Here is a 23,028-nt window from a genome sequence, read left to right on the forward strand (position 1 = left end):
AGCAGCCCAGGGTTTATTTCAGCAACATCGACACAGAGATCACGCCGTCCACACTGAGCTCTCACATACACACCCTGATGCAAGCCCAGGGTCCATGGAGGAGCCCTCTCCTGTGTTTGCTCGTAAAATGCCACCTGCGGGGATTCACCTCCAACTCCTACTTCATCCCGGTAGCAGAGATGGAGGGTTTGGTTTGGTTTTTCATCACTGAGTCTCTGCTGCAAGGACTGGGGCGGTGCCCACCACCTCCCACCTCTCACTCATCACCTCAGCACAGCTCAGAGACTTCTCGGTGGGACGTGTCCCCCGTCTCTCCCAACCCTCTCCCCCAGGCCTCCCTCCCCTTGGCCCGGCTCAGGGCTCCCCCAGGCCGCAGCCCTGTCCCAGCATGGCGGGGTCAGGGCACTGGCCCAGGCCTAGGCACCCCGGACAGGAAGCTGGCAGAGATCAGGGCCGCCATTCGAACTGGGGCAGATGGTTTTACCCAGGAGGAAGTTGACAGTTTCAACTTCAAACACGATGTCACAGGCGCCACACTGCCTGCTCCCCTGTCCCACCCCTGCATGAGCCTGCCCGCCCCTCCCCCTTCTCCCGGAGAGGCAGACACAGGGCCAGACACCCTCACCTACCGGGGCCGAGCTTGCTGAGGTTGAGGCAGAGGAGGCCGCGCCCATGGGGTCTCAACATCCGCCGCTGGCCGCCCTGTACCTGCTAGGGCTGCTGGGTGAGTACCCCTTCTGGGGTGTCTTCTGGGGTACCTGGGCTCAGGGTACAGAGAAGAAGATGCCAGAGTCAGATCCCCTCAGTCTGACTCAGGCCCGCATGTCACCTCTCTGGAGCAGCACGGAGGACTGGGGCCACCAGGATCCCTGTCTTCTCCCCCAGCCCCAGCTCGGCTCTTGGCCCTGCCTGTCCCACCCCCGGGGCCCCACCTCTGCTTCTCTCTTGCACTGCTGGGGACCTTACTGTCCCCTTCGAGGTGGAATCCATGCCAAGATCAGACCCTCAGCCTAGAAATCAAGTTGTCCAGCCCTCATTCAATGCCGGCTTCCCTCTGCTGCTACCCCACACCCCACCCCATGAGTGTCCAGCCGTTACTTGGATGCCTCCAGGGACAGGAAACTGCCATCTCCTGGGCAGTTCTGATGATGCTCTGGGCAGAGCGGGCCAGGGCAGGGTGGGGAGCGGATCACCGTCGAGCAGATGTCAAAGACGTACACCTTAGTCCTTAGTTACTGGTTTCATCCCAGAGGGGGTCTCAGCCAGGCCTACCAGCCAGGTGTGGGTCTACTGTCACTCCAGACCCAGAGGAGGGGCTTCTGAACACTTCCCCGGGGGCCACTGTAGAATTGACTTGGGGCCTCTGGAGAAGCTGTCTGGGGATAAGGTTAGGGGTGGGTGAGTCTGGGGCCTACTGTTTGCCGGAGGGGAGACGGTGGAAAGGGCAGTCCTCCATCCCTGAGGCCTTGGGACGCTAGTTCAGGACCGGAGCCCTGCTGCTGGGGTGTCAGCGACACTGGCCAGTGGGGAGGGTCCTGAGCAAGCGGGAGGGGCAGGGGAGGGGAGGGTACTTCATGACCTGAGCCCTGGGGTCCAAGCCTGGCCGTGTATGACCTCAGATAGGTCCGAGCCTCTCGGGGCCTCCATCTCCTTATTTATAAAATGCAGGGGGGGGGGGTGAACTGGGTAAGATCTGGCCACTTCTCAAGGGTTTGGAAGGTGTGGCAGGGTGAGAGAGGTGACTGACTCGGGACGGGAACAGGTGAGAACAGGTGGCAGTTTGCGGCTTCCCAGTTTGGAGGGAAAGGACTTGGGGACATTGCCTGCCTAGTGGGGGGCCTCAGTCCCTCCTAGAAAATGGGTATGTAGGTGTGAGTATGTGTGTGTGAGAGGTGTGTGTGTGTGTGTGTGTGTGTGTGTGTGTGTGTGTGTGTAACTGGTGGATAACAAACATTCCCATTGTTCAGCGGGTCACAGCTTAAGAAATATTTTTTTTTTTTTTTTTTTTTTTTTTTGCGGTACGCGGGCCTCTCACCGTTGTGGCCTCTCCCGTTGCGGAGCACAGGCTCCGGACGCGCAGGCTCAGCGGCCATGGCTCACGGGCCCAGCCGCTCCGCGGCATGTGGGATCCTCCTAGACCGGGGCATGAACCCGTGTCCCCTGCATCGGCAGGCGGACTGTCAACCACTGCGCCACCAGGGAAGCCCAAGAAATACTTTCAAAGCCATTTTCTTCTGAAAGCTTCACAACAACCTAGGAAGCAGGTGGGCCCATTGTCCCCATTTTACAGTGTGGAAAACTGAGGTCCAGGGGCAGCAGCTAGTGAGCTGCAGAACCCACCCCAGCGCAGTGCTTCTGCTCTCGTGGAGGCTCCTCTGTACCCCTAGCCAAGAGCAAAGACACACCAAAGCCACTCCCACGAGTAGGAAAATGGCTGCAGGACACAACCACCACTAGCAGACAGGCAGCCACCAAGGGCTGGGGACACCTAGGGTCAGGGCTGTGGCTGGGGGCAAACAGCACAGGCACCCTTCAAGACATTCCAAGTAGAGATGCTTCACCGCCAGAGCCCTGGGAACACTGCGGCCTCTTGGCTGGCCATCAAGTTTGTGCCCGTGGCTTGGGGACCTTTGGTACATGAAGATGCTCACAGCCTGCTTCCCTCTGCGGCTGCCCTGAGCTCCAACCTGCCCAGGGCTCACCTGCTGAAGGTGGGGCATGGAGGCAGCCCTGATCACTGCCCAGAGGCTCAGGCCCAGCCACCGGGACTCCAGAAGCTGGCACTAAGGCTTCAGAAAGTCACAGACTTGGTAGTTTGAATTCTGGTCCCCCCTTGCCAGCTGGGTGACCATGGACCCGTTCTGTAAGCTTCAGTTTCCTCTTCTGCAAAATTGGAATAATAATGGGACCTGCCTCATAGCGATTTATAAGGATTAAGTGAATCAATGAATACAGAGCTTTAATAGGAATGGCGGTGTGTGTAAGTGCTCAGTGAGCATTAATAATAATAATAAATTCATTCATTATATAAATTTATTTATTATGTAATTTATCATATAAATTTATTTATTACATAAATGTATTATTATCAGAGTCAGCAAGAAACAAGGTGAGTCAGGACCTGGTGGGGAGGCCTCGAGCCTAGCCATCAGTCTTTCTCTCCCCCAGTCCTCCTGCACAGGCTAGTTATTCATTCATTTATTCATCCACATACATTTATTGAGCATCTACTAGGTGTCCAGCTCTGTGTAAAACTCTGGGGATACAGCCGTGATCCACACAGGGGTCCACCCTCGTGGAGGGAGCACCCGAAATATTTACAAATTTCTAAATATCGTGATCAGTGCAACAAAGGAAACCGCAATGGCTGAGACTCATTAACCAAGTTCATGCTCGAAGGGGCTCCCAGTCTGAGGGGCTCCTCTCTGAGGAGGTGATGTCTCGCCTGAGACCCGAATGATGGAAGGAACCAGCCAGGCAGAGAAAAGTGGGAGGAGTGTCCCAGGCAGAGGGGACATCAAGGGTGAAGGCAACGGGTAGGACTGGCTGAGGGGGGCTGGGCATCCACAGGAGAGGAGAGGAGAGGGGACACCCAGTGTGAGCCCACCATCTGGCCCGCAGCCCCAGCTGCAGAGCTGAGGCTCTTGCTGGCTCTGGGTGCAAAGAATCAGGCCCCCAGCAACCCCGAGCTACCCACCCCCAGCGGGTAGCAGAGGGACCTGGGGGCTCAGGGGCTGGCACTGTCCCCTCTGGTCAATCTGACCAGCACCTACAGTTCAGAGGGGTTTCCCTGCAGTGACCAGGGGACCAGGGAGGGACTTCAACTCCACCCAACAAAATTGATTGAACACCTGTTCTGTGTGCATGCATGTGGGTGCCTGGTGAGCATGTGTGTGTGTGCTGTGTGTGTACCTGCTATATGTGTGTCTGTGTTGCGTGCAGACATGTGTGAAGGCCTGTGGGGCTTTGGAGTAACGCAGATCTGGGTTCGATTTCTGCTTGGCCACTCACAAATGACAAGAACACCCCTCTGAGACTCAGCCTTCTCATCTATAAAATGGGGATAACCACTGTGCCCATCTCAAAGGATAATTGCTGTCATTAAATCTGGTTCATTCATTCAGACAGCAAGTATTTATTGAGCACCTACTATGCACCAGATACTGTTCTGAGTGCTGGGGACAGCAATGAACAATCAAAATTCCTGTCCAGGTGCATCCAACATCGTAGTTGGGGTGTGATGGGGAGACAGACAGAGAGAAGCTAAATCAATGATCATATAGATGTTAGGAGGTCACGAAGTGATGTGAGGTTGGGGATTGGGAGCTCAGGGGCCATGCTGTATCCAAGGAGGTTGCAGTGGGTCTCACGAGAAGATAATATTTGAGTAAATACATGTAGGAAATGAGTTATTGCACCATGCTATGTGGACCCGGGGACGACGGCTGCAGGCAGACGGGCCGTCACACACAGGCTGGCGGCGAGGCAGCTGTGGAGGCCTCCATGAGCACAGAGCGTTTTCTCCAATGAACTCAAGGCAACCAGGAGCCAAGCAGAGGAGAAAGGGGGCAGAGTGCCCTGGAGAGAAACTGGAACTCATGCCTCTCCAGGTCCACAAGCCGTTACCTGGAGCCTCCGGCCAGATGCATTTGGGAACCCAGAATTTTCCAGACTGGGCAACATGCCATAATCAAACACATTCCCATTTCTGCAGTGAAACCGAATTCGCACACTGAAGGCACAAATGCCTTCCTGCCAAATGCATCAGAAAAGACTTTTGGTTTTAGACTTTGAATTGCAAATAGGGAATCGTGGCCCTGTATCACTTCCTCTATAACTACTACTGTCACCACCCCTGCCCTCATCATTGTTATGTACCCCTGGGGGGGCTTGACCCATACGGCTCCCACAGGGACCCTGATACTCCCTTCTCCCTGGGGCACAGCTGGGAGAGATGTGGTAGAAACAGGATAGGAGATTGGTGGCAACTGGCAGAGGCAGCACGGGTCCCCTGTACTGCCACAGACTCCCTTCCGGAGTGAACCCCTCCCTCTCCCCGGCCTCAGTTTCCCCCTTCTGTACCATGGGCGAGCGGGCTCTGAGGTCTCCAGTGGTAGAGTCCCATGGGGCCCTGTCAAGTGATGGTGATGGAGTTTCTGCACCGACCCTACCACCAGCGAGCTGTGTGACCTTGGGCAAGTCACTGAGCCTCTCTGAACCTCGGTTTCTTGATCTGAAAACAGGGGTGAGCTCGGTCCCTTCTTCACAGGGCTGTGCATGGAAAGGACGTGCCCCTGTGCGGGCTTTGGGATATGTGAAGCTCTGAACAGAAAGGAGGCCGTGTCCTTGTGACACTGGAGTCACATACGGTGGCGTGAAACTCATGCAAATTCAATCACACACACGAGGCCACCAGGGAGAGCGTGGAATTGCAATTCAGATACGAAGGCCACTCTGCCCACAAGCTGCGCACTGTCGCTCATCGGCGCAGACCCTGGGTGAGCGAGATTAGAGACCTGGATCCGCTGTTCCTTCTGCAGGCTCCAGCCCCCAGGCTCCTCCTGGCACAAGCCCAGTGTGATTTTCTACAAGTTTTGCACATAAAAAGGCTCCTGATCAAAAACCAACCACTTCGTCTGGTGCTCAACCCGAGAGACAGAATTTCGGCCCTTTGTGATCTTTGTTTCCCTGAAGCCCTGATACAGGCTCAGGTTAACACAGCCCCACTGATGAGAGTCGTTTCAGAAAAGCTGAGTTCCTGGCCTTCCGAGCCAGCCTCTCAGCAGAGGAGGAGGGAAGGAAAATCCGGAATGCCCTCAAAAGGCAGTTGACATATTGTGTTTGCTGTAAATTGATGAGAATGTTATGGACTATTAAAGGGAATCACTGTTAATGGAAAAAATGGAACATCAGACTTCCAAACCGCACTAAGTCAGTCTGTCAGTTTCCTTATCCGGAAAACAGAGTGATGACAGTCTCCCTGATTGAGGCAGTCAGGAAGAAATGGGGTCTCCCATGAAAAACCCTTGGGGCCTGCACGGGGTCAGAGGTCGCCGTCACTATTATTATCATCAGTCAAGTCCCAGCTCCTCCCTGGGATCCCGGTGCCCCCGGGACCCTCGGCAGGCCACACTCTTGTCTCCATTTCCCAGTGTGTAGGGCTGCAAGCACAGGTGCTCACGGGTCCAGGCAGGCCCATGAGTGGGTCAGAGGTGGCATCAAGGGTACAAGCTCTGAAGCCAGCAGCCTGGGCCAAGTTCTGGCTCTGCCATAAAATGGGACCGATAATACAGGTCCACCAACGTTCGTTTGCAATTCCAAACCCCCCCAAATTTGCAAATTTCTGGCAAACGTTTACAGTGCAAATCCTGACCTGAATGAATAGGAGACTATTTATAATCTTGACACATCCCACTTACTGTGAAAATTCATGTTTCGCTGCAGAAGCCATCATGTGTTTGAAGCTGAGGCTCTCCAGATGCAGGGTGACAGTAGGGTGCCCCGAGGGGTGCTGGCAAACCAGGACAGAACAGGCTGCCCTGGGGGCTCATGGGGATGCAGCCCCACGTGGCCAAAGCATATTGTTTTTCAAAAACATCTGGATCTTGGGATTTCTTTTACAAAAAAGAAAAGTAAGGGACTTCCCTGGAGGTCCTGTGGTTAAGACTCTGTGCTTCTACTGCAGGGGGGGCTCAGGTTTAATCCCTGGTCGGGGAACGAAGATCGCCCATGCGGCACCGGTACGGCCCGAAAAAGAAAAAGAGAAACAAAACAGAAAGAAATCTTTCAAAACAATGGGCTCCAGAAAAAAAATTATAACACTGTACTGAGTAAATAAAAGTCATCCGTGGCCTGACGTGGCCCAGAGTATTGCTGTACAGGGAACCAGAGAGAGAACCATCCGGAATGTGGGGGGATGCAAGAGGACAGGGGAGGGAGGGGGTGAGCTCGTAAACGTCTCAGAGCCTCTTTCAGGGATTCATTTACTCCTCACTGAGACCTCATCAGGGCAGGCAGAGTCAAAATGGTAAAATCTCTGCAAAGGCAGACATGAGAGCGGGGAGGGGAGAGTGAAAAAGCCCTCCTACTGTCTCTCTGGATTTTTGGCCCTGATCGTTCCCTGGCTTGGCCAGTCTAAGCCCTAAATAGTGGGGCCTCCAAGGAAAGGTTGGCAGGGGAGGGAAGGGGCCTGGCCCCAGCTGCTCGGGGTGTGGCGTTGGATGAGAGACTGGGGAATGGCAGGAGGTTTCTGTGCCTCCTGTCCCTCTTGGTATCATGGGTCCCCAGGCTTCTGTTTGCAGGTTCTGCAGCAGCAAAGCCTTGGGCCTCGGGCTGCACGCAGGGGCTGGGCTAAGCTGTAGCCAGGGAGGGGGTCAAAGGGACCCTGAGCACAGTCAGCAGGGTTCAGGGGAAGGAGGATGTTGGTCTGATCCCTGTGAGAAGCAGCTGAAAGAACGAAAATAAGTTGTGGACAATCAAAACCTGAACGGATCCCTGGACAGACAGGAAGAAGCAGCACCCAGGAAGGCTCCCAGTCAGTCACACATCTCGCCTGCCCACGCCTGCCTGCCTGCCTGCCGCTGAGCTACATCAGGAGCTGAAGATTAGAGATCATGGAAGTTTGAACCGAAAGGAAGGTGAGGGAGGGTGGACCCTAACTTCCTGACTTTACAGATGAGGAGACCAAGCCCAGAGAGGTTGAGTGACTTGCCAAAATCACACAGCAAGTTCATGGAAAGTCTTCCCACAGTATGTTTCACTGACTGAAGGGAATCACAAGTTCACTCTCTTTCATCAGGTTTGCACGCCGGGAACATGCAGGAATTGGTGAAACACAGAGCAGGCCGTGGCAGCCTTCCCTCTGAAGGGAAGGGAGGCAGCTAGGCCCAGCGGTCAAAAGCACAGACTGTGCCAGATGGCCTGGCTTGGAGTCCTGGGCCCACTCTTCATCAGTTGCTTAGCCAGTTAGTTAATCTCTCTGTTCCCTCATCTATAAAACGGAGATCAAAATAATAGTGCCAACTTCACAGAGCTGTGGTGAGGTTTGAGAGAGTTAATGTATAAAAATGCCTAGGAGAAAGTACAACTAGTACTTTGTTGTGTTGAGGGCTTCCCTGGTGGCGCAGTGGTTGAGAGTCCGCCTGCCGATGCAGGGGACACGGGTTCGTGCCCCGGTCCGGGAGGATCCCACGTGCCGCGGAGCGGCTGGGCCCGTGAGCCATGGCCGCTGAGCCTGCGCGTCCGGAGCCTGTGCTCCGCAACGGGAGGGGCCACAACAGTGAGAGGCCCGTGTACCGCAAAAAAAAAAAAAAAAAGTGTTGAGGATGGTAGTGGTGGTGGTGGTGGTGGTGGTGACGGTGACTGTGTTGATGGTGATGATGATGTGACACTGATGGTGATGATGGTGGTAGTGGCGATGGTGACAGTGACTGTGTTGATGGTTGTGATGGTGATGGTGGTGATGGTGGTGGTGACAGTGACGGTGATGGAGGGACAAGACAAGAAATGCTGCTCACCTGAGGCCAGCCAGGGTCCCAGAGGGAGGCGAAGCCCTGGGATGCATAGATGCCTTTTCTCCACAGAGCATTTTCTTTTTTAGAATTTTTCTTGGTTCTCAGGTTGTTCAGTCTTTCCTGAGAATGTTCTCTGGCTGTTCTGTGTGAGATCCGCAGGGATGGTCAGGCCCAGTCCCTGTCCCCAGGGGCTTCAGGGTCTGGGGACTCCAGCACCAGGGTCAGGGTCAAGGTCATGTTCATTTCTGCTCATTTGTTCATTCCCTGAACTTGACACTTTGGAGGCCCAGCTGGATGGCAGAAAGCAGAGAGATGGGTTTGGAAGGCATACTCGTGGTTCAAATCCAGGCCCTGCCTGTTGCTGGCAGTGTTACCCGGGACAGGGCACTTGCCTCTCCCGACAGCTATATTGTGAACATATTCAATTCAAATTGTGGGGCCGTGTGGAAGATGAACGATATCCGTAAGGACCCCTCGCCCAGGGCTGAGTATACAGTAGGTGTTCAATAATTGGTAGCTGCTGTTAACGGACGTTGACTGTGGTGACTTTGGGACTGCGAAGGTCCCAGGTGGGAAAGGGAGGTGGCGAGCCCTGTGATCTGGCTCTCCAAGTGTCCAGACAAGGACCCCTGCCCCTGGGAAAACTCCCCAGCAGGCCTGCAGTCTCACCCACCCCTGCCCAGGGCCCAGCCAGCTCCACAACCGGTAACACAAGCTCTAAGCAATGAACACCAGCCAGGAAGGCACTGGGCTGTCTTTTGCATAGATTATTTCATCTCATCCTCACAACGTTGCTATGAAGCTGGTCCCTTTCTTGCTCCCATACTGAGCCTCAGACCGTGAAACTGAGGCTCACAGGGGCTAAGGAAGTGGCAGAGCTGGTACTCAGACCCAGAGAAAGGCATCAGTACCAGAAAACCTATCCTGCAACATTCAGCACCAAAGAATGGATCTTTGGGTCCCCTATCCCCATAAGTGCCCTCAGGGTTTAGCCAAAGAAATGAATCCCTAAAGGTGTACGGCCCCATTCATGGTGGGAACTGGGACGGAGGGAGGTAGGAGTGGAAGGTCAGGGGTGAGAGGTGGGAGCTGGACAAAGGCCCCCTGCCTCCTCTCTCACCAAGCTAGCCGGGCATCTCCACCATGTCCTCCTGAGGCTGCCCTGCCCATTGCAATAGATCAGATGATTGACAGCTGGCCAACCCCCTCCCAACCCAGGCCAGAGCTCTGGCCTCTGCTCGAGACCCGACATGCCCTCTGTGTGAGAAATACCTTCCCCTTCCAAGGCCCAGGACTCCCGGGGCAACCATGGCGGGCTCTTGCCAAGATGGAAGAAACTTACCATAGGCCACAACTTAATTACAAGGAGTCTTGGTTGGAGGGAGAGGGCAGGCTGGTGGGGCATGACTCCCCCTAAAATTCTACCACCAGCTTCAGAACACTCAGGCAAAAACGGGACTTTTTACACCCAGCAACAATTTCTCAAAAGAAACTTAAACACAGCCCTTTACTATATAAAGTACTCACCCTGACTGATGCTGTGCCCAGCTCCCAACTGAGAAGCAAGCCTGGGGCAGATGGAAACCAAACACTTGCTCCACGACTGATAAAGCCGGGCAGCCAAGGTGGAGGGTGGGCTCTGAGGCCGTACAGGCGTGCCACCCGACCCGTCCCCACCCAGATCAAGCCTCTGCCCCAGCCACACATGAGCCGGACACATGGCCACGGACAACGAGCCACTTTGACACCCCTGCTCCACAGTCAGACGAGGCTCGAGGAGGAGGGACTGCCCAATGGCCCACATTCCTATTGAAGGGGCCCAGGCAGGAGTCAGGACAGAGGGGAGGCCAGTTCCCCCCAGACCCAAGTCCACTGGGCTCCTCCACCAACTGACCATGTGATCTTGGGCAAGCCCTCTGCCTCTCTGAGCTCTGATTTCCTCCTCTAGAACTGGGAGCTGTTAAAGAGAAATTGCTATCATTCTTATCCTGCCTTGGGAATTCTAGAAAGTAACAAATGTCCTGGGTTCCCACATTCTGGCTCAGTTCTCAGCTCTCTAGAACTATGACGTTCAAACTTTTTTTGACTGAAAACAACACTCAGGATGTTTTTATATTGCCACCCAACACACACAAAGTGAGCCGTATCCTCACAAAACACGATGCATTCTGACATTTCTATTCTAGCCCGTTTCAGTTTTTTAAAAATCGATGGTTGTGTTACTACATGATTTTTTAAACATTGATGGTTGCAATGCTGCATATTACTACAGAGAGACAGCATGCGGGAATTTTGGCGGGTGATGGGACTGTTGTATGCCTTGATGGTGACGGTGATTACGCAGATCTGTGTATGTGTTCATATTCATAGAATTGTGCACTAAAAGAAAAGGGAATTTACTGCATGTTCATTTAAAAAGTAAAGTTTTAAAACAAGAAGGAAAATTGATGGTTGCAACCCACTAACCTGGTTCACGACCCTCCTAAGGGTTGCCATCTGTAGTATGAAAATCCCTGCCCCTGGAGCCCACGACAGTGGCTGGAGGCAAAAATGCCATTGATCAGGCTGTGAGTAGAGGTGAGACGAAGCAGGAGAGAGACTTCCCTTTCTGACCCTCTTCTCTCCTTTCTGCAGTCACTTCCTGCCTCAGAGGCCTCAGAGGGCTCAACTTAGAGGACCAAGGTAAGGAAGAGCCACGTGGAGAGGGGGGCGTGGAACGATTCCACCAGGCTGTAGGGGGAACTGCCATCCCTCCATCGGAGCGAATCGCACCTTACAGAGAGAGAGAGAGTACAGCCCACACCCCCTACACACGCACACATGCGTGCACGCACACTTAAGAGGCCCATTGGCAGATAGATGCCCTAGATGGCTGTAAAGCACCCCACAAATGCTGGGTGTCATGCTAGTTATTATTATGACCCACTCAACAGGCACAGAAAAGATACTGGCCATAACTGCACCTTGCAAAGTCCTTTTCCTGCCCAGTCCTGCCAGATGTTCCCTGGCCAGAGACATTCGCAGCTGGGGCTGCAGAGAGAGGCTGCACCAGATTGTAAACTGTGTGAAATGTCTTGCCTTAGAGGTTGGACTTTAATCCTAGAGGCTAGTGTTTCCCAAACAGAGTTCCACGGAACTCGTTGGACGAAGGGTAGGCAACACTACATCATCACCCACTGCAGGCTCCTGACAGGGGACACTGGCCTAGTAAAGGCTCTGAGAAGTCCTGCAGTGAGGAACTCAGTTAAGCATTTGCAGATTCAGCAGTTCCCAGACTCACTCCACCACAGACTCTCTTTTTCACATTTCCTGAGATAACATCATGCTGAATGTATTTGGTGACAAATGCGGCGAGAGGATCTCGTGAAGCTACCAGGCAACCAAAAGAGGCCACAGAGGGCTTGGTAGGCCCTGGGCCGGGACCTGGAAGTCTGCAATGGCATCCTAGCTCCAAACTCTAGCAGGATGGTTCCTGCTGTACCATCCCACTTATATAACGTTCGAGAACAGGCAGAGCACATCTCTAGTGACAGAAAGCAGATCACTGGCTGCCTGAGGCTGGATTCAGGGAAATCGACTGTGAAGAGGCATGAGGCCAACTTCCAGGTGATGGGCGTGTTCTCTTCCAGAGCATGGCGGGGGCTATAGGTGTGCATACACTTGTCAAATTCCATTGAACAAGTGCCCTTAAAATGAGTGCATGTCCCTGTATGTAAATTGTACCTTGATAAAACTGATTTTAAAAGTTAGAGACGAGGGGCAAAGGGGGAGGGAGAGGGATGGACAGGGAGTTTAGGGCTGGTAGGTGCAAACTGTTACATTCAGAATGAATAAAGAACAAGGTCCTACTGTATAGCACAGGGAACTGTATCCAATCTCCCGGGATAAACCATCATGGAAAAGAATATTAAATAAAGAATGTCTGTATGTGTATAACTGAGTCACTTTGCTGTACAGCTGAGATTGGCACAGTAATGGTAAGTCAACTAGACTTCAATTAAAAAAATGAACAGAAAACAAATAGAATAAAAGTTAGAGAGAGAGAAAAAGATCAGGCTCCGGGCCCTATCTGGGGTCTACTGAAACAGAATTTCCAGGAAGGGGCGATTCTGCAGGACGGTGGGTGCTGAGAGCCCCTCGCTCACTGCCCCGAGTTCCCTGGGCTCTGAGGTCTCAAGCCCCGTCCTCCTGGCCTGGTTTCAAGGGACTGCCCAGATCAGGGGCAGCATCAGCCTGAGTTTCTGGAAAGTCCCTGCAAGGTCCCAGAGGACGACGCTCACGGGAGGAGCAAACCAATCAGCCCGTGGGCAACGGGAGCCTTGCTAGGGGTGGGGTCCAGATGGGGAAGGTGCAGGGAGGGGCCCCCATGGAGGGCCCTTTCCAGCCTGACTGCCCCCTCCACCTCTTTGACCCCTAGGGTTCACAGTGAGACTAAGTGGCTCCGGCTCGCGGTGCCAGGGCCATCTGGAGGTCAACTACAAGGACAAGTGGTACACGGTGCACAGCCAGAGCTGGGGCCTGCACCCGTTCCACCGGGAGGACCCCGGTCAGGCCTGGAAGCTCTGCCAGGAGCTGCAATGCAGGGAGCCCTTGCTCCTCTCCCACTTCCGTCACTTCAAAGGGAAGCGACCCCAGAGCCAGATCACCTGCCGCGGACAACTGGGGTCCTTCTCCAACTGCAGCGACAGCAAGGCAAATCAGGGGGACCCTCTGGCCCTGATCTGCTTAGGTGGGTAACTAGCTGGCCCCGTGGGTTCCCTGGGCCTGGGCACCAGCCCCGAGGAGGCTGCCCACGCCTGTGATCTGGGGCCTGAGCAGGCAGGTGGAAGGGGTCCCCGATTTACAACTACCCTCTCAGAAACATACACTGGTGGGGAACTGGAGGGGGAGTACTGAGGGCGTGCTGGCACCTGTCTGGGGATGGAAAAGGTCGAGAGCTGGTGCTGCCAACAGTTAACTTCATTGTCTCCTCTTAACCTCTGTTTTCCCAACTGTAAAATGGGCCGGTACTGCCTGCCTCGTAGGAGGCTTAGACACAACGTGTGGGTCAAGTGGACTTAATGGGGCCCATGGTACTTACATCATGAGTTCCAGGTCTTTCTCAACATGGCCGGTTGCTGACCCCAACTCTCCCCACACCCCCTACTCTTCCCTCCTCCCTCCCAGAGTCCCGGCCCCCTCCCTAACCAGAGCATCTGTTTTCAGAGCCACTGAGGACAACACCTCTTCCCACGAACCCCCCGCCCATAACCACTCCGGAGCCCACAGGTAAAAGGATTCTGGGGGCCCTGGGGGTAGGGTGTCGGATTTAGCAAACAAGAACACAGGATATTCAGTTACATTTAAATTTCAGATAAGCATGAAAAGTTGTAGCGCATGTTCCATGCAATACTTGGGACCTCACCACCTCCCGGGGCCGTCGGCCAGTCATTCACCCATCTGTGTGTTAGAACCACAGAGCAAGAGAGGCCCTGCTGCTGGTCGTCAGCACTCAGGTCCCTCCCCACCTCCCAGCTCCTCCCAGGCTGCAGCTGGTGGCGCGACCCGGGGGCCTGCGGTGTGCAGGCCTGGTGGAGTTCTACAGCGGCAGCCTGGGTGGCACCGTCGGCGTCGAGTCCCAGGACGGGATCCAGGACCTGGGGAACCTCATCTGTGCAGCCCTCCAGTGTGGCTCTTTCCTGAGGCCTCTGCCAGAGACCGAGGCAGCCAGGAAACTAGAGCCAGGAGAGAGCGGTCCCTTGCCAATCCGGTGGAGGATCCAGAACAGAAGATGTGCCACCCTAGAGCAGTGCTTCAGAAAAGTTCAGCCCCAGGCGGGAGGCCCAGCTCTTGGCCTCATCTGTTCTGGTGAGTGGGACCGGGCCAAGACTCACGGGCGCCCCCATGTGGTCAGTCACCACACGTTCCTGAAAGCCCTCCATGCAGCACAGGGCACTAGCGCTACGGAGAACACAAGGGACATGGAGGGCTGATCACTGGCCTCTAAGAGGTAGGGCGGCCATGGGGTGGGGAGGCCACACTCACACCCAACGCCCCGGGCATCTCTGCAAAGTAACGCAGAACAAGCCCGAATGTACCGCTGGTTCGGCTGCCACACGGGGAAGTGGCAGGACTTACAGGACGAGGCACGGTCCGCTGGTGAGTTTGGTGGACTGTGGCTTGTGTCAAGGGCCCAAGCAGGATGCAGCGCTTGGAGGGGACCAGCCTTGTAGGAGGGGAGTTTATAAATCCCGGGGACAGTTGATGTTGGAGCGATGGTGAGACCTAGGAGGTCCCTGAGGCACAGTAGGTAGAGAAAAGCCAGAGCAGGGCCCCAGAGGACTTCCTGCGGAGGCTCCCGAGTCATAGGCCACCAACCAGAAGAGACTGGCGATGCCGGTGTGGTCGAGGCCAGGAGCCCAGAGACTGGTCTGGGGGATCCCAAAACAAGGATCAATGGGGAAACTGTGGGGAAAGGGACCACAGGTCAAAATAAGGATAATCACAGCATGCCTCGGGACGTAGTGGGCTCCTATCACCAGATGGTCTAGTGAAGTCCAGACTCTAAGAAGTCATACTTCCTGAGTGCTTACATCACGTTGGGGACTAGTCAGGGCATTCCTTCATTTTCACAACAAGCTTAGAAGGTGGGTGCTATTATTATCCCCACCTTGCAGATGAGGAAGCTGAGGCTCAGAGGGGTTAAATTTCTTACTCAGTATCATGGAGCACTAGCTGGGGTTTCCCCTCAAGCAGCCTCACTCCAGAGCCTGCTGTGTAAGCCTTGGCTACTCCAGGTGTGGTCCCGGACCAGCAACATTGGCTTCACCTGGCTGGTTAGAAATACAGATTCCCAGGCCCCACCCTCCACCTACTAATCAGGACCTGCCTTTCAGCAAAGTCTCAGGGACTCATGTGCACACATCTGGGAAGCATTTGCTCTGGACCACTGGGCTATCCTGCAGGCAGGGATGCCCCCAAACCACTGGACACATGGTGTGAATTAGTAAGATGCTGCCCCCTCCAGGCAGAAGCAGCCCCCAAGGATCTCTTGGCCTGATAGAAAAACCTGGCTGGCTCTCAGGCCCACCCACCCCTCTGCTAGGAGCCCTCCTGTAGGCTACAACTTGCAAAACCATACCCAGAAAGCTTGCCTTTGGATTTTTTTTTCTAAATAGAAGATTTACTAGAGCTTTGAAGATGGATGTTGCTATAGAAACTGGCCAAGGCTGCTGAGATCACAACTCGCTCTAACTCGAGCACATGTGGGCCTCCAGGCCCAACCCTGATAAGCAGAAATGAATCAGTTTCTGTCGGACCAGGCCCTGTTATGAAAGCTGGTCCCTCCAGGCTTGAGGCCTGGGCAGCAGGATTCCTGGATTCAGTCCCACCTGCGAATCTCCAGGACTCAGAGCAGGAGGTATTTCCCACCCCCGGGCCTCAGTTTCCCCTCTCTGAAAAGCCCTCCCAGCTCTCAAGGAGCAGCAAGAGAATGAGAGGACGTTTCAAAGAGGGAAGTGGACCCAGATGGGGCCTATTCCCCCACTTCTCTTACTGCCACCTGGGTGGGGGACGACTCCCTGCTGGTGGCTGCTGACGGGCACTGCCAGCCTCTTCACCGAACGTGCCCAAGCTGTTGCAGTGGCCCAGAGGCGCCAGGGACAGGGCTCGATGGGGAAAATGCCAGAGAGGATGCCAGAAGAAGGGAAAGGCAGAAAGGAAGGCAGTCCCATGTGGTACCCAGACCCCCGAGCGCCGGGCCCTGCCAGGGCCCCCACTTTGCTAGTGTCACAGGGTCCCAGTGACCAGGCATGCAAGCTCGGGGCCCAGGGAGCTCCCGCCGAGCCCGCCACCTCACCTCCCATTGCTCTCCCCCCAGATTTCCAGCCCAAGGTGCAGAGCCGCCTGGTGGGGGGCAGCGGCACGTGTGAAGGCTCCGTGGAGGTGCGCCAGGGCAAGCAGTGGGACGCCCTGTGCGACAGCTCCTCAGCCAAGGGCATGGCGAGGTGGGAGGATGTGTGCCGGGAGCAGCAGTGTGGCAACGTCAGCTCCTACCAGCTGCTGGACACCGGCGAGAAGACCTCCGGGGGGTTCTCCTGTCCCCCGGGGAAGCTGTCCCAGTGCCACCAGCTTCTGCAGAAAAAATCCCACTGCAAGAGAGTGTTTGTCACCTGTGAGTCGGGCCCAGCCCACGGTGGGTGGAGGGTGGTTCTGGATCTTCCTTCTAAGACTCAGTCGATGAGCACGTTTCTGAAGAACAGGCCCCAGGAACTAAATAGAGAGCCCTGGGGAAGAATGGAGGGGTGACAAATGAGAGGAGAGGGGACAAGAGTGCTCAGACAGCAGTGAGCACGAACCGTCAATAGGAGACTGGCCGCCATTGTCAGGCAGCTAATGAATGATAGAACTCTCCTTCCGTCTTCTGCTCTTCCAGATGGAAAGCAGAAAAGCAAGGGGGGGGTACATATTTGCTACACTAATGGTAGTTGACTCACACAGGAAAGAGAGCGATGAATGGATGGATGGCTATTCGTATATGATGGCAAGGTGATCATCCATAGTAACTGGAAAATGGTGGAAACTTAAAGAGTTGATCACAGGAAGGGCAAATGATAGCCGGATGATCAACTGTTACATAGTAAATGGTGGATAAATGAACGGGTGGCAGAGAATTTCAGAGACGGGTGGAGAGACAGCAGATAGAAAACTGCCTTCCGCACATGCTGGTGAGTTACTGGGGGAAGCCAGCCAGCCAGCCAGGAGCTTCCCTCTGAACGGACAGTTTTGATACCTCCCAGGCTGGGGCTGACCTAACTCTGCCTCCTGCAGGCCAGAACACACGCCCAGCGGGCCTGGGTGCAGGCACAGTGGCAAGCGTCATCCTGGCCCTCGTGCTTGCGGTAATGCTGCTGGTGGTGTGCGGCCCTCTCGCCTACAAGAAGCTGGTGAAGAAATGTAGGTGTAGGTGCCCCGAACCTCCTCCCTTTCAAGCCCCTGCGTGGGGAGACTGGACGGGTTGCCCACGAGCCCCACAGAGGAGGGTTCCCGCCTCCAGAAAGCCGGCCGGGAGCACCTCTGCTTCACCACCCAGCCCTGCCCCTCTCCTGCCCACCGGCCTTTCTCCGCACCAAGTAACAAACAGAAAGTCAGGAAAATCACTGATTCGCCCACATCCAGGGGCCCAGCTGGGACCCACTCCAGCCCGAAGGGAGGGTATGGGCATTCTTCAGACTGTGGTGGGTCCAGACGGTCCGACCCCAGAAGACACGTGCCCCAGGCCGGCTCCACCACTTAGCAGCTAATCGAACCACTTCCTCCCTGAGCTCTGGTTTCCTCATACAACAAATGGGTGACCCCAGACCTTGTGAAGGTAGGGGTATCATCCTGGCCTTGCAGAACTCGGGAGGAAATCATTCGGAGACAAGGGTGTGAGATTAGAGAGGCTGCCCACTGCCAGAGGTGGGCAGTGATGGCTGGGTCCCTGGTGCCCTCCCAGGTCTTAATTCTGGTTCTAAGCACCCCACGGTGGTTTCTCCTGGAGAACCGGCCCCTCAGCATGCACCTGCCGCCTCCTCCCTCCTTCCCTGGCTCCCGCCCCCCTTGCCCACGCCTGTCTCAACCCCCCTCCCCCCCACCATGTGCCTTTCCTGTCTGTCACCCAGTCCGCCAGAAGAAGCAGCGCCAGTGGATTGGCCCGACGGGATTGAACCAGAACAGTAAGTAGCCCCGGAGGCAGGATCCTCCCTCGGCCCAGGTCAGTAGCCACGAGACTCAGGAAGGAGGCCGTGAAGCAGGGTCACGGGTCACTGCCGACCACGGACAGAGCCAGTGGCTCCTTGAGGCCTCTGAGCTCCACTGAGCTCATCTAAGGTGTGACTGTAGCCACAGGTGTTAATGGGTGGCACTCAGAGAAGAGGTCCCCGTGATCGAAGAGACTTGGAAATCAGTGAGTTAAGCAAAGCTAGACACAGTTCTTTACTTCAGGACTTGTCAGAACCTTCATGGGCATTTTTGCGTGGTTCATCTCCGAAGTGGACATATGTTAAGAAGGGTTGTCCAAGCTAGATTTATCATGGAACGTCTTCATCGTGGAACAACTTTACAAGGCCAGTTTTAAGACATTTGGATGCAGCCGGCCCTGTCCCCACCCCTGGTCTCCATCCTCTCTCCTTCTGGCCACAGCCGGAGCCCCCTTTGTGGGTAGAGCCACAGCCCTCCTCCTGCCTCTACTCCACCTTCTCCCCCACTTTGTGTGTCAAGGGCCAATTCCTTCAAGAAGGCGCTGTGTTGTCAAGTCTTTCTTACAATATAAAGCCCCTCCGTTCCAGGAGCGCAGGGACCATATCTGCCCTATCACTCGTGTTCCAATTCCAGGCTTGATAAATGTTTAATAACTGACTGACTGCCCGCCCGTCAGCTTGCCAGCCGACCCAAAGCTGCTCTAAAAGCCTGAGCGCTGCTAGAATGAGCCTCCTGGGGAAGAAAGGGAAAAAGGGTTGCACTGAAGGAGCTCAGGGGGCCCTTGCACCACCCCCACCACGTTACACAGTGGGAACAGGGAATTCGAGTTGGGCCCCTGTTGGGGAGGAGGACAGAGCATCATGTCTAATGTTACTATCTCCCACATCCGCTCAGTGTCTTTCCATCGCAACCACACGGTGACTGTCCGGTCCCAGGCTGAGAACCCCACGGCCTCCCACCTGGAGAACGAATACAGTCAGCCTCCCAGGAACTCCCAAATCTCAGCTTTTCCAGGTAAGCACCAGCTGGCGCTCCTAGGAATGACGGCAGGGCCGAGCAGAGGGTCACATGATCGCCTGGAGAAAGAAGGGAGGCCGAGCAGGGGGCAGAAGGATCAAACGGCCCCCCTTTGACAGCCGGTCACGGCAGGGTATGGAAGGGATACAGCCTTCACGGGCCACTCAGCTAGAGAGAGTGCGCCGGGATGTCATTAACCCCAGCACCGCTGTGACCTGAGGGACCTGTTTCTCAATAAATGAGGCCCCTCGGATCCCTTGGAGGCAGAACAGAGCAACCATCCGTGGCCCGCAGAGCCCTGTATCGAATGCTCCCTGACTGGCACTGACAATTAAGCCGCAGGGAGCCTGGCGGTCAGCATCATTAGAGGACACCAGCTGATTTGATCACAACAAGTTTCAGGGCTGTTGAGCCACCAGCTCAGAAAGTCTCTGTGATCTTCCAGCCCCCGCAGGGCTCTTGGCTCTGAAGGGCTCTCTCTGTGTAGCCTGGAGGGATAACCCTGCTCAAATGGCCTCCTTTCTTTCCACAGCTCTGGAAGGGGCCCTGCATCGCATCTCCACCCAGCCCGATAACTCCTCTGACAGTGACTATGATCTGCACGGGGCTCAGAGGCTGTAAAAGGTGAGCCTGGCCCCCGGCAGAGCGCTGGGGATAAATAGGCACCAGCCACCTGGTTCCTCACCTCTGCTCACCCTGCCCGTCCATGACCTGGGTGGGGGGCTGGGGGACGAGCACCTAGACTCTTATAAAGGAAAAGAGTAAGCGTCAGCGATTTAGGTGACGGGAGCCGCTCTGGCCATTTGAGCAGAGGGGTCACGGACCTTAAACTCCATCTCAGGGCTTCCCTGGTGGCGCAGTGGTTGAGAGTCCACCTGCCGATGCAGGGGACGCGGGTTCGTGCCCCGGTCCGGGAGGATCCCGCATGCCGCGGAGCGGCTGAGTCCGTGGGCCATGGCCGCTGAGCCTGCGCGTCCGGAGCCTGTGCTCCGTGGCGGGAGCGGCCACGGCGGTGAGAGGCCCGCGTAACGCAAAAAAAAAAAAAAAAAAAAAAAAATCTCCATCTCTGAAGACTACATAAAAGAGCCCTTAAGGGTAGGGGAAGTTTAAGAGGTACAAACTACTATGTATAAAAGAAATAAGCTAGGAGGATGTATTGTACAGCACAGGGAATATAGGCAGTGTTTTATAATAACTATAAACGGAGGCTGATCTATAAACATTCTGAATCAGGCAGTGTTTTATAATAACTATAAACGGAGGCTGATCTATAAACATTCTGAATCAGGCAGTGTTTTATAATAACTATAAACGGAGGCTGATCTATAAACATTCTGATGTTGCACACCTGAAACTAACATAATATTGTAAATCCACTATACCTCGATTTTTTTAAAAAAAAGCACCCCTGAGAGTAGCCTGATGGACTTACACCAGCAGGAAGGAGAAGCTGCTATCCCTGACATTGGGCTGGGGGCTTTGGGCCTGTCCCCCACCTCCCTGAACCATCTCCAGAGTATGAGGCTTCCTCCGCCGACACGCTTCCTTCTCACCACACAGAACCGGGACCCAGGAACAAACACCAAGAGCCAGACCTTCTGTCCTGAGAATACTCTGCAGTCACTGCTTGGAAAACAGTGTCCAGGTCCTTGCCTGGCAGGACCATGGACGTGACTTTCCAACATGTCCTACTGCCCCGCAGAGGCAGGCCAGCTCAGACATCTCTCCACATCTTCACCAGCCCAGGCGAAGACCCCAACGCAGCTCAGCTGGCCCCCTTCCAGGTGTGGAAGCTGCGAAAGGGCAGAGCCCGGAAGCAGGCATCCCTCCCAAGCAGAGACACACGGGGTCCAGACCCGGGCAGCTCCCTCCCCCGTCTGGGGGACTCAGCTCTCTTCTCCAACTCTGACTCATGAGGATCCACAAGGATGCTCACACCTTGCGGGTGGTGGGAGGCAAGGGCTGATTTATCTCGTGCATTTTTAATATGTTCTTTGTAAATAATGATTTTTCTGCTTCCTGAGAACTAGAGTGCCCGGCCTCCTCAATCCAGGGTCCACCCCTGTGGATCCCTCTGGGGGTGCCAGTGGGAAGGGGCACCTACCAGGGGGCGAGGGCTCTGCAGCCTCATGGTCAGAGGGTGCAACACTGACACAGGACCGCACAGCACAGCAGCCACCAGCCAGCACGTGTGGCTGCCTGACCCAGAGCCTCATCACCAGCCCTCGATCTGTGCCCCCTCTCCTCGCAGCCCCTCACGTGACCGAGAGCAGGGACCACTGGCTGTCAAGCCCAAAGGGCACCAGTGCCACCTCAGGGCCCTGCACAAAGTGGGTACCTAGTAAATCCTAGCCGATTTGGGATTTGGGTTCACACAGCTGTTAAAAGTCCAAAGCTCAAGTCGTTTCAGCCAATCAGTTAACCTTCTAACGTGAGAGTAAGAGGCCAGGACTGAACATTCCTGTGGGTTAAGTAACTCCCTTAACTGGAATAGTCCCCTCGACCCCCCAGCAAGCCTAGACACATACCTAATCCTGCAGTGCCTGCGTTTCCTTAACGACGAGCCAGAGGAGGACATCTGACTCGGAACTTAAGGGTCTAGTGAAGGGAGAGGACTGGCCGGGCCTCACTGGGCCCTGAGAAGACACCTCGGGGCTGGGGCCTTTCTCCACTCGATTTGGCCCCATATCCACCAGGAGATATCAATGGTCCAAGCCACAGAAGCAACTCTGGAAGAGCAAAAGGAAGTTCCTAGAAGGATATGGTGGGGATGAAGGCGGGGTGCTCACAGAATCGGGGAGCTGGAGTGGCACAAGCATGCCAGAAGAGCCTGGCCAGCCCTCTGCCCCCACTGACACCCTCCAACCGACCTCTCACCCTGCTCGGGACTCTGTCCCGAGAGAGCCCGGGGTGTGGCTCTGCCCCTGACCACACAGGGAATCCGGAAACAGGGACACCTAGTCTCCTGGGTACCAGGAGTCACGTGGCAGAGATTCCTATACTGAAGGGGCTCCTCAAAAGGGAACTGGGAGGCGGCTCTCAGGGAGGGGCAAAGGGCCCGAGGCACCAAATGTCTCTCACCAGCCCCTTTCCGGATAAAAGCTCTTTAATCTCTAGTCTGGCCACCATTCAGTGGCCTCACAGCCACCATGACCTACTTAAAAACACACCACCCCACAAAAAGAGCCGCGTTGAGTAGAAAGTCTCTCTGCAAGACTGAATAGGAACTACCTCAGCCTCGGAAGCACCTTTGTCAAGTTCCAGCCTCGGTGGGCTCACACAGCCCACAGGCCGCCGGTCGGCACCGCTCCTCTGACAAGCAACTGCACGGTCTCCCTCAGCCACAGAGGATGCCCTACTGTGACCTGGGCCCACCCGGGGACCACGTTCCAGCCTGCGGCCCCCAACCCCTCCACCCCCAGCCCAGAGCAGAGCAGAGGATACACCCTCTACCTCGGCCAGAGAGGGCAGCACTCATCTGCCCCGGCCCACTCCCCTAAATCGTTGCCTACCTGACCCTCACGGGCAACCTGATTCTAGCACGTTCTCCGCACGTTAAGGAAACTGGGGACCCCAAAAGGAAAGCTCACGCGCACTACCAAGGACCGGCTCTAGCTTCAAACCTGTCACGCCGCTAGGGTCTGGGAGTACCGCGTGGCACTGAAAGGGCATTTCAAACAGCCTCGCCGCAGCTAAGTGTCCTTCTCACCGCGCTAGGAATCTCTGTGAGGCTCTGAACTTGACACTTAGGGTCTGTCCCCGTGCAGCCCCCACGGCA

At 55.3% G+C, this 23,028-nt stretch overlaps 1 protein-coding gene across 1 annotated transcript; it reads left to right on the forward strand.

Moving 5' to 3' along the window:
• Positions 1–591: 591 nt before the first annotated feature.
• CD5 (CD5 molecule) lies at positions 592–19,874 on the forward strand. Its single transcript, XM_065882558.1, has 10 exons — positions 592–724; positions 11,148–11,195; positions 12,931–13,242; positions 13,719–13,781; positions 14,028–14,360; positions 16,372–16,665; positions 17,322–17,447; positions 18,155–18,208; positions 19,128–19,247; positions 19,783–19,874. Exons 1-10 carry the CDS (start codon positions 673–675, stop codon positions 19,869–19,871), a joined length of 1,491 nt encoding a protein of 496 aa, XP_065738630.1. The 5' UTR covers positions 592–672; the 3' UTR covers positions 19,872–19,874.
• Positions 19,875–23,028: the final 3,154 nt, after the last annotated feature.

Source organism: Phocoena phocoena, chromosome 8 (assembly GCF_963924675.1).
Source record: "Phocoena phocoena chromosome 8, mPhoPho1.1, whole genome shotgun sequence".
NCBI classification, from domain to species: domain Eukaryota; kingdom Metazoa; phylum Chordata; class Mammalia; order Artiodactyla; family Phocoenidae; genus Phocoena; species Phocoena phocoena.